Here is a 12,198-nt window from a genome sequence, read left to right as displayed (position 1 = left end):
ATAACTGTGTCCCAAGTTATAATTAGAAAACATATATGTATCAACCATATTATTCTCATATACTTCAATATACTTATAAAAGTATACTTTCATATATATGTATATATATATGTGTGTATGTATATATGTATAGATATATGTATATATACACATATATATAAAATGGCAAAAAATAGCAGGAGCAGTGTCATTAATCTTTAGGTTAGTATGAATTTTATAGAGTGCATCTTGTTGTGAGAAATAAAGATTAACTTTTAAGCACAGAATAGAGCTTGCTTGTTTATTTTGTTCTTTAAAGCGACGTTTAAAAAATCACAAAGTAAAAGTTTGTTTCTTAACATTTTTACAGGCTTAGGGGAAAGGGTCATGCTATGGATAGATGACATTTAAATTAAATTTAGGCCATACAAGGCATATAGAAGTAGTTTTAATTTTGAAAACTTGCATACAAGATTATGGTATCAAACATGACAGCCAGATTTAAGTTTGTCTAGACAATGTAGGTTTATCAGGCTTTTGTTTTCTTTTTCTTCAAAAGTAAAGGTACAGTGAAATTACTCCCCCAAAAGCAGAAACTATTTGGGGGAGAAAATATGAGAAGTTTGCCTCAAAACTGGGGTTGAAATGATTCACTACATGCATTGAACACTAAATTTAACCTTGGAAATGCCCTTGTGAATTACTTTAATGAGCTAATTAGACAGTACCTTATAATTAGGAAATCAGGAGTTTTGTTTGCAACTTGTAAAAGAGGGTGTGGAAGCAAGGCTTTTGTTAGCCCATTCGGCATCTTTATGTATATCACTCCTGTCTGGGTGAACAAGCAGAAATGTGTCCCTTCTTCACAGTCTCATGTCAAGTGCATGACTTGCTAATAAGCAAAGCAAAGGTTGAAATCCAGCCTCCACTTATGCTCCTTCACCTAACAGGGTATAATTGACTAAGAGTATGTTGCTATCCTGAAGAAAAAGAACATTAAATTTGGGGAGTGTAGAAGGTTGGTCTAGTGTAATAGTGAAGAAGCACAAGTGCATCTGGCATGAAAGTAAGAAAGGAAGAAGAAGCAGAAGGTGGGAAAGAGAGAGAAGGGGAGTAGAAGAACAAAATGCCAGTTTTGCTCATTTTGCTGTGTTCCCTGAGGCTGTAGGAATCCTGGCATCTTCCCAGCCTGTAGGAATGCTGGTATCTTCCCAGCCTACGCATCTTTTTTTAGGAAGAAAAGAGGAAAGGGAAAGGGGGGAAAGAGTTTCATTCTCGGCTTGCTTCTCACTCTTTATTACCCATAAGACATAATACAGTATTTGCAGAGTTTTCCTCATTTGGAAAACATTTGGGGATGTATTGCTCTTTAAGGTAAGGGTATTTGGGGTGTATTTTGCAAATGAAGAAAAGAAGGCACAAAGAGATTCCGGGACTTTCCAAGGTCACCTATTCTTTGGGGTAAAATCCAGATTACAACTCTAGTAACAGAAATGCCCCTGGACAGTTGGTCAGCAGAAGCTGAGATTTCTTTCTGCAGCAACGTTTATGCCCCAAGGAATTTTTTTTTTTAATCTATCAGTATAACTGGAAGCATAAGATAGTCTATAGAATGTGCTAACTTACATATTTCTCTAAAAAAAAAAGTAGTGAAAAAAGATACTAGTATTAACTTTTTGTATCTTTGAAAATACTAAGATCAAAAGATACTGAGACCTGCAGTGTTGCTTTCTGGATTTATGTGGGGCCCTGCTGGTTACTTTTTAGAAGAGGATGCTTGATAAGTGTTAACACTAGGAGGCTGAAAACCTGTCAGGCTTCACTTTAAAAATTTGTTGCTTATGCCTACTGTTTTCTGTTGCGGTTTCTGCATAGTGTCAACATTTATTATACTTGAGTAACTTAAAAAGCGTTACTCCCTAAACTCTCCACTATTCTTAAACAAAACAAAAATATATTTTATGTAATTTTTCCTTAAGAAATTACTCTTTTCTTTGATCTCTCTCATTCTTTGCAGCCGGAATACACAACTCCTACTGAGCTTATTTCTAATCAACACAAGATTCAGAGCATTCACTGAAGGAAACATTTAAATCAAGAGAACAGAACACTAGCTGATAATATGCTAGAAACAGAAAGGCATGGGATCAAGTCCCCAAGTCTACTACTCCAATTTACAGCACCTTCCATCTTCCATGTTTTTCTGTGAACATCCTAAACACTCCTGCCTCAGGGCTTTTGCATTTAATGTTTCCTGGAACACTCTTTTCACAGGTTTATATGTAAGTCACTTCCTCAGTTTCTTTTAACTTTCTGCTCAAGTGCCACCTTATCAGAGAGAATTTCTCTTGCTCTACCATTTAAAACAACTCCCTCACCCGCGCCCAGCCCACCCCGCCACCTTAGTACCCTGCTTTATTTTTCTTCTTTCTCATCTCCAGCTACAGTGGGCTCCAGGAAAGCAGGGACCTAATCTGATTGGTTTATTCTCCAGAGCCTAGAATCCTATGTTATATATAAAAGCTTTTTATATATATTTGCTGAATATAAAAAAGACACTTCAGGCCAGTTCTTGGTGCCTGGTTTTAAGAGTACTAATGACAAGTTATTATGTCCCCATAGGAAAGCCATCAAGGTCTAGATACCTTTCAATAAGGGATTAGATTTGTTCAGTGTGGGTCCAGAAGAAAGGCGCAAGACCACTGGGTTATGGGAAGGAAGACAGATTTTGGCTGAAAGAAAGAACCAGATGATAATTGCAGCTGTCTGAAAAGTATTTGATCTATCTTTCTGTAGATTATACAGATTGTGTGACCACTTTGGGGGTAACTGTACAGGAAGTTTAAGAGTTTTCTGCAAATTATATTATATTCTGACATCAGTTCTTAAAAGTGTATGATTCTGTATTGGCTCAAAAATTAATAATTGAGCTTGGTTCTTCTGCAAAATGCTGCCAGACATTTGTATCTATATGTTAACACCCGAAATCAGGGGTTGGCAAATTGCACCTTCTGGGTCAAATTTGGCCCATTGCCTCTTTTTGTAAATAAGATTTTAGTGGAACACAGCCCTGACTGTCATTTACATAATGTTTATGGCTTCTTTTACACTATGATATCACAGTTGAGTAGTTGTAACAGAGGTTATATGGCCCACAAAGTCTAACATATTTACTGTGTGGCCCTTGACAGAAAAAGTTTGCCAACCTCTGCCCTTAACCAATAAATTGCAAAATATAACACAAGGAAACATATCTCTATTCAGTCTCCCAAGTACCACTACCACTACTACTATCTCCTCCTCCTTCTCCTCCTTCTTTTCTCCTTCTTCATCATCATCATCAACTATTTTATCTGTAAAGATCCAACCATAATAATATAAACCACTCTAAATATTTAAACAGAGGGAATCTAATGCAAAGAATTGGTTACGTGGATAATGGAAGAGGCTGACAAGCCCATAGATCAGCATCAGCAGAAAGATACCACCACTCCTACCAGAAAAACATAGGAAGGAGGTAGTTTTATTAAAGCCTAGAGGCTGAAATCACACAGCAGAATGTGGAACCATACAATTGGGGGTGGGGGTGGCTGTTGTCTGATATTGGAGCCACAAAAATATTCTGCTTCTGCCTAAGATGCTGCTTGAGGTAGAGAGGAAATGAGAGAAATACCCTGGCTTCTCCCACTAGTGCCTTCCATTGCCTGAACTCAACCAGAAGTCAGCTGACACAGAGGCCTAGGAAATGGAGCCTGCAGATTTGTTCCCCCGACATAAAGAGCAGAGCAAGAGAATGGTGAGGAATGAGTCTAAGGATGCCTAGACCAAAGACCACACAACTGCTAATGGTTATTGAGTGCTACCAGTACCAGGTAAAGAGCTAAACAATTTACATGAATCCTCACCTACTGAGTAAATACTAGTGTTATCTCCAGTTTATAGATGAGGCTTGGAAAATTAAGTACATTGCTGAGGGCTATGAATTAAATACATAAGTTAGAATTGAATCCAGGTCTGTCTTACTCCAAAATCCTTACTTTCAGCCCTCTCATTTTGTAAATAAGAAAAAAGTAGTTTGGAGCAGATAAACTTGTAGCTGGTAAAGACAAGGCTAGGTCTAGAACCCAAGTTACTCCTATAAGGTTTTCGTACATCTTAAGAACTTAAAAACCTATTGTAGCATTTAGAGAGTCCAGAGGAGGCCCCCACTCAGATGCAGGAAGTGTCTTTGCACCTTGAAACTGTTACTAAGCAGCCTTCCTGGACACAATTTACTCAGTTATAAAATGGGATTATTAATTATAACTACCTTATGAGAGTGTTGAGAGAGCTTAAATAGATACAGATCTAGAGACCTCTGAACAGTGTGCCATGAGATAGGTACTTACTAAATGCTTAGAAAAAGGTAAGTAGGTGTTCTTATTGTTAATATTTTTATTATGCTGAACCTGGGAGTGGTTATCACAGGAAAAGAATAGATCAGAAATCTTATGAAATGTTATCCAAGTTTGTCATTAAACAGTAATATCCTCCTTTTGGACCTTTTACTTCTATCTAGGATAATAATTACAAGATAGTCAAGAATAGGATTTTTGTTCATTTTGGGTTTTTTTTTGAAGAGAGACTTTTTATTTTTATTTATTTATTTATTATTTACTTATGACTGTGTCAGGTCTTAGTTGCAGCACGTGGGATCTTTCACTGTGGCAGGCGGGCTCTTCGTTGCAGAGCACGGGGCTTCTCTCTAGTTGCGGCACTCAGTCTCAGTAGTTGCAGTGCACAGGCTTAGTTGCCCGGCAGCATGTGGGATCTTGGTTCCCCGACCAGGGATCAAACCTGCGTCCCCTGCATTGGAAGGTGGATTCTTAACCACTGGAGCACCAGGGATAGTCCCTGTTTGGTTTTGTTTTAAGTGAGTGGCCCTCAAGTGCCTTAGTTTATTAATTCAGGGCTTTTTTTTTTTTTAACCAGTCCTTATCTATGAAATGTTATCTGTTATGCTTCTATACAGTTCCTTTCTTTCATCCGGGATAGCTGTTGTCCAACTATTCCCAAAATATGACCTTTTCTTTCCTGTCCCCATGGCTTTACTTAGCTTCATTTTTAATAGAAGTCCTTTTTCTTTCTTAACCAGCTCAGTTCCTATAATACTTTGTAATATTATAAAGAATAAGTATGTATGATACTTTATTATAATTCTTATAATATACTCAAGATTTTCTTCCTCAACAAATATTTCCCTAACTAATCACATGACGCATTGATCTTTCACCTATATATAGCACCTGTAGACAATCTATAATGCGCTGTCATATACTTATTGCCTGAGATAGGGCTGTAGCTCTTCCATTTTTATCTTGTTACTCCAAATAGATTGAAAGTCATGCTTGGGTAAAGTTTTAGGTGGTTGGTGCTTTACAAATACTTAAGTATTATGTGAAAACTTGTGGCTAGATTTCAAATTACCTGTGTTTTATTAAATTGATGATATTTGCTTAAAAACTAGTCTTGCTACATGACAAAGCCACTGACAACCTTGGTCATTTTCTGGGATTTCCTGAAAATGGCTTGTAAAGGGAAGCATTTCTTTATTTCAAAGATAAGCACACCATGAAACAAAAGACCCTGGAAGCATATCCTTCCAGCGTCATGCACTATGTAACCTATGGTAAATAGTTTTCATTTTTTAAAAGGTAAATAAGGATAATTCGACAGGCAGAACCATTAGGTTTAGCATTGCAGTGTCATATTTTAACGTGCAGAAAATATTTTAAAATGCAAGGCTCATAACAGAACGTAGACCTGCTGTCACTATTTTCAGAATATGAGGCTTTGGACTTGATATGGTAGAAATTTTAACCACAGTATATAGGAAGTAATGATGACCATGCACATATTTGCACCTTGTGGTCTATTAGTTTTGCACATGCTTCAAGGGACCATTTGCAATGTACTGATCTCAGGAAACTGTATAAAGTAAATGTAGAGATCTAAGGGAGGGTAGTAAAATGTCCTCAAAATGATCTCTGAGATTGTAGCATACTCGCCATTTATTCACAATTGAGACTTTTATCTAATGACTTATTTTGTTCTGTCATATTTAAGGGAAATGTTTTCCCCACCCATGTTTCAAAAGCAGTACTTTGATTTTTAAGTGCTACTGCTCCAGAATTCTAAAAGATAAGTCAAATTAGGTCATATTTCCTCAAACACTATGAGAAGTTATACTTTTAATTCTTTGTGAACTTTAAGATTAAATTTAGGATGGCCCTGTGGTATTTGAAATCCAGACCTAACTAGATTGGCAAGATTTTCTTCCCTAAAAAACTTAGGTAGAAGAAGCATTCCAAACTTTTAAAAACAAATAATCCTCTCTTCACCCTCTCAACATCCTTCTCTCCTCCACCACCCAACACATGTACATGTTTTGAAAATTTAGTATTTTATTTTCTGTGATGTTAATAGATTAAATGTAAATCTTAATAAGTCCGAATTCCTTGAATTTAAAGGTGTTTAGACGTGAGGCCTAGCATTTTGCCCAGTTCATTCCACATCTTAAAATATGGTTTTTGTCAGGGCTAGACAGTAAACAGCTATAGTAGTTGGGATCCAAACCACAATTAATAGTGCTGAATGTCATGTTACAAACCTGCCTCTTGATTTCTTAAAATAAAGAGCTGGGAGTAGCTGTGGCAACTGGACCTCAAATACTGTTACCGAAAAGGATTTTGTGTTTTAGTTTCTTCATCTAGTTTTTATGTCTGTTTATAAGGAGATACCTGACGGATTGATTGCAAAGTGGACTATGAGATGCGTCTGAGTGTAAAGTTATATGGAAACTGTCTAACACTTAACTTTGTTTAAGTTACTTCAGTTATTTCTTCTGTGGCTAAGATTACAATTCAGACACTTCAGTCATAATACTGGTTGTAAAACAGTAAAGCAAATGCCAGAATTATAGCCAGAGAATAAGGGAGTAAGCTAATGTGATGGAGTTCAGGCACTTTTAATTTTAGGGACATTGTCCCTTGGTTTTGGTATTTTTCAACAATCATACTATTTATGATTTTATTTTATTTTAGCCATGTCCTTTGGGGGCCCGAGATTTTCGAGAGAAACAGTGTGCAGACTTTGACAATATGCCTTTCCGTGGAAAGTATTATAACTGGAAACCCTATACTGGAGGTAATGTATAACCTGGCAGAGTTTTCATCATGCTTGAGAGCTTTGCAAATATAAAGGAATATATAAATACATACAAACATGCCTTACATTCATATACATACTAGTAAAGATTAGTGTTTGTAAATCACAGGAAAGTGCTTCTAATACTATAAAGGTCTCGTGTTTTAGTTTCCCTGTAATAAAGTTAATATGTTAGTACAAATGATCAGAAATCATTTTTTAAAACCCAATTCTATTTAACAAGGTACAAAGTTCCTAGAAATAATGTAAATCCAAGTAATATTTCTGAGTTCTTGAGACTTCCTTGGGGTGTATAGACATTATATTATAATAATTTACAATTATTGAATGTGTGGAATTATCACCCTAAAAACAAATTATAATGATATAAATCAACTCAAAAGAGGCCAGGAAAATCTGTGTCTTGCTTGGTCACAGACCAAGGATCTTTCCATAGATGATTATTGTTCTTTTTCAGGGAAACATTTTTTGCTCTTTATTTTAGGCAAGTATCAGACGCTAATTGCTCTGTAAGCACAAGAAGTTTTCTTACGCTCCCAAAATACAAACTAAATTTTGTTAAAATTTTCTCTTAGAAAAATAGAATGTACTCTTAAAAAAACTTTTATTAATTGTTTTTCCAATATCTTAGTTAGTTTTTTGTTTTTTTTCTTGGCCATGCCACATGGCTCTCGGGATCTTAGTTCCTCAACCAGGGATTGAACCCAGGCCCCAGCAGTGGAAGCACCAAGTCCTAACCACTAAACCACCAGGGAATTCCCCCAACATCTTACTTTGAAAACTTTCCAACATAGAGCAATATTAAAACAATTTTGCAGTGACAACTATCATCCCACCACCAAGATTCTATCATTAATATTTTTAATATACTGTCTTTATTACATGTCTAGTCATCTCTCTATCCATTCATTCATTTATTCTATTTTTCAGGTGCATTTCAAAGTAAATTGTAGTCATCAGTATACTTTCCTCTAGATGCTTCAGCTTGTATAAGTTTAACCACAGTTCAATATTTATTTTCTTTTTTCTTTTCAGGGAAGATTATGTACAATGAAATGCACAAAACTTAACTGTACTTTCCCTGAGTTTTGACAAATGCATACACCTGTAAAACCTTACTGAGTTATAGAACATTACCATTACCTCCAAAATTCTCATAGTCCTCATACTTCTTCCCATTTAGTAGCTGCCTCTACCTACTTCCAAGAGGCAACCAGTTCTGATTTTTTTCCTTACCATCAGTTAGTTTTTTCTGTTACAGAACTTCATGTAAAGGAAATCATGGCATATTTACTCTTTTATCCAAGGCTTCTCTAAGCCTAATGTTTTTGAGATCCATCCATGTCCTTGCAAATGTAATTAGTTCATTCTTTTTTAATTGCTGAGCAGTATTCCATTGTACTAACCAGTTTGTTTATCCATTCTGCTATTGATGGAAACCTGATTGTTCCTAGTTTTCAGCTGTTATGAATAAGTGGCTATGAACATTTGTGTATGTCTTTTTGTGGGCATATGTTTTCATTTCTCTTGGGTAAATACTTAGGGGTGGAATTGCTGGGCAGTAGGGTAGCTGTGAGTTTAGTTTTAAAAGAAACTGCCAGATGTTTTTCCAAAGCGATTGTACCAGTCACACTCCCATCAACAGTGTATAAGAGTTCTGTTTGCTCCCCATTCTTGCCAACATTTGGTGTTTTCAGTCATCTTCTGGTGGGTGTATAATGTTGTCTCAGTGAAGTTTTAATTTGCATTTTCTGATCATTGAATATGTTGAGCACGTTTTCATGTGCTTATTGAGCATTTATATATCCTCATTTATAAAATGTTTGTTCAAATCTTTTACCTATTATTTTTTGAATTTTATTTATTTATTTTTTATACAGCAGGTTCTTATTAGTCATCAATTTTATACACATCAGTGTATACATGTCAATCCCAATTGCCCAATTCATCACACCACCACTCCCACCCCCCCGCCATTTTCCCCCCTTGGTGTCCATACGTTTGTTCTCTACATCTGTGTCTCTATTTATGCCCTGCAAACCGGCTCATCTGACCATTTTTCTAGATTCCACATATATGCATTAATATCTGATATTTTTTTTTTCTTTCTGACTTACTTCATTCTGTATGGCAGTCCATCCACATCTCTACAAATAACCCAATTTCATTCCTTTTTATGGCTGAGTAATATTCCACTGTATATATGTACCACATCTTCTTTATCCATTCGTCTGTCGATGAGCATTTAGGTTGCTTCCATGACCTAGCTATTGTAAATAATGCTGCAATGAACATTGGGGTGCATGTGTCTTTTTGAATTATGGTTTTCTCTGGGTATATGCCCAGTAGTGGGATTGCTGGATCATATGGTAATTCTATTTTTAGTTTCTTAAGGAACCTCCATACTGCTCTCCATAGTGGCTGTATCAATTTACATTCCCACCAACAGTGCAAGAGGGTTCCCTTTTCTCACACCCCATCCAGCATTTGTTGTTTGTAGATTTTCTGATGATGCCCATTCTAACTGGTGTGAGGTGATACCTCATTGTAGTTTTGATTTTCATTTTTCTAATAATTAGTGATGTTGAGCAGCATGTGCCTCTTCCTTTGCCTATTTTTAAATTGGTTATTTATCTTTTTATTCTCAAGTGGTTCATTTATCAGATAGGTTTTACAAGTATTTTCTCACAGCCTATGGCTTTCTTTACTTTCTTTGCTTTTCTTTATGTTTTAAATGGTGTTCTGGATGAGTATAAGATTTTAATTTTGATGAATTCTATTTTTTTTTAATTTTATGGTCATTGTGTTCTATGTCCTGTCTTAGAAATCTTTGCCTACCTTAACTCAGGAAGATATTTTCTTCTAAAAGCCTATGGTTTTGATCTTTATATTTAGATCTACAGTCTAAAAATAATTTCGGGGTATGGTATGTATTTTTAGTGTATTTATAGACTCTATTTTGTTTCATTGATCTATTTGTCAATCCTATGCTGGTACCACACTGACTTGATTAACTGTAGAGTCTTGGACATGGGTAGTGTAAGCTCCTCCTACTTTGATCTTTTTTTTAAGAGTCCTTTGTATATTCTAAGTGCTTTGCATTTCCATATAAATTTTAGAATCAGTTGTTAATGGTTACAGAAGAACATGTTGGGTTTATGATCCTTGTCATGTTGAATCTTTATATCAATTGAGGAAAAACTGATATACTAACAATATTGAATTTTCCAATTTATGAACATGGTATATCTCTCCATGTTTTCCTTAATTTCTCTCAGCTATGCTTTATAGTTTTAGGTGTAAGGTCATGCACATCTTCTGTTAAATCTATTCCTGAGTAATTTATGGTTTTGACACTACTGTAAATAAAAGTTTAGAATTTTTTATTTTCAATTGTTTCAATTGATTTTTACATATTAACTTTGTATTCTGTGACCCTTCTAAATTCCCTTACTAGTTCTAATAGTTGTTTTGTAGATTGTTTAGAATTTTCTTGGTAAATAGTCATGTTATCTGGAAATAGAGATTATTATTTTCAATCTTTGGACCTTTTTATTTTATTTTCTTGCCTTAATTCACTGACTTGGCCCTTCAGTACAATTTGTGCATGTATTAATTATATGTGTTTTTCTTCTTTATTCTGTTAATATAGTGACTTAGTTGATAGATTTTATAAGGTCAAACTGACATTTTACTCCCAGGATAAACCCCATGTGATAATGATTTATTATCTTTTTATTTATTATCTTGTTATTGGGCTTAATTGCTAATATTTGATTAAGGATGTTTACATCTATCTTCATAAGGAATATTGATTTGTAAATTTTTTTCTTGTCATGTTTTTGATAAGTTTTGGTATCAGAGTTACTCTGGCTTCCAGAAATAGAATCCTTATTTATCTTGAAGGAGTTTGTAGGGTTGATAATATGTCTTCCTTAGAATAGATTTTACTAATAAAACCATCTAGGCTCGGTATTTTCTTGTGAAAATAATTTTTTTATTACAAACTCAACTCCTTTAATGGATAAAGAGCTATTCAGATTTTTTTATTCTTATGTCAGTTTTTGAATTTGTGTCTTCAAGAAATTTATGTTACTTCCATGTTGTCCAATTTATTCGCAGATAATTGATAATACCATTCTCTTATTATCCTGTTTAGTATCTATAGGATCTGTAGTGATATACACTCTTCCATTTCTGCTATTGATAATATGTATCTTCTCTCTTTTTCTTGATCATTCTTGCTTGAAGTTTATCAATTTTATTACTCTTTTCAAAGAATCAACTTTTGGTTTTAGTACTTTTTTTCTAATTAATTTTTTGCTCTTATTATTATTTGGGGGGAGGGGTTTATTTTACTGTTCTGCATTCCTAACATTTGATGTATTTTTATTTCCTTCAGTTCAAAATATTTTCTTATTTACATTGTGATTTCTTCTTTGACCCAGGGGTTATTTAGAACTGTGTTATTTTTATTTCTAAATTGTTGATTTTTTCTAGATTTTTTGTTATTGATTTATCATTTAATTACATTATGATCAGAGAATACTCTGTATGATTTAAATTTTTAAAATAGTTGAAATTTGTTTTATGATACAGCTTATTGTCCAGGTTGATGAATGTTCTATGTATACGTGAAAAGGATGTGTTTTCTCCAGTTGTTGGATATAGTGTTCTATATGACAACAAGGTCAAGCTGCATGATAGTATTGTTCAGATCTTTTATATTCTTTCTGATTTTTTTCTGCTCTGGTTTTTTAATCGGTTCCTGAGAGAAGTGTGTTAAAATCTTCAACTGTTTTATGGCTTTGCTTTTTGTGTGTGGGTGTAGGTTTTTGCTTCATGTATTTTGAATTGCTTTTATTAGGTGCATATACATTTGGGATTGTTTTGTCTTACTGTAGAAGTAAGTCTCTGAAATAATTCACAGATTTAATAATTAGCATCTAGATAGTTGTGTGCTTTGTAAATTAACCCTAAATTCATAATAAGCTTTACTGAAGGTAATTGGTA

At 34.6% G+C, this 12,198-nt stretch overlaps 1 protein-coding gene across 1 annotated transcript in view; it reads left to right on the top strand.

Moving 5' to 3' along the window:
• ADAMTS6 (ADAM metallopeptidase with thrombospondin type 1 motif 6) overlaps positions 1-12,198 on the top strand; it is a 266,226-nt gene that overhangs the window by 185,275 nt on the left and 68,753 nt on the right. Inside the window, exon 14 of the mRNA XM_067730807.1 lies at positions 7,062-7,164. Coding sequence (XP_067586908.1) covers positions 7,062-7,164 — 103 coding nt within the window. The remainder of the gene's footprint in view (positions 1-7,061; positions 7,165-12,198) is intronic.

The sequence above is a fragment of the Pseudorca crassidens genome, chromosome 3 (genome assembly GCF_039906515.1).
Source record: "Pseudorca crassidens isolate mPseCra1 chromosome 3, mPseCra1.hap1, whole genome shotgun sequence".
Classification (NCBI taxonomy): Eukaryota; Metazoa; Chordata; class Mammalia; order Artiodactyla; family Delphinidae; genus Pseudorca; species Pseudorca crassidens.
The sequence above is the reverse complement of the archived record's forward strand: the minus strand, read 5'-3'. Positions and strand labels throughout refer to the sequence as shown.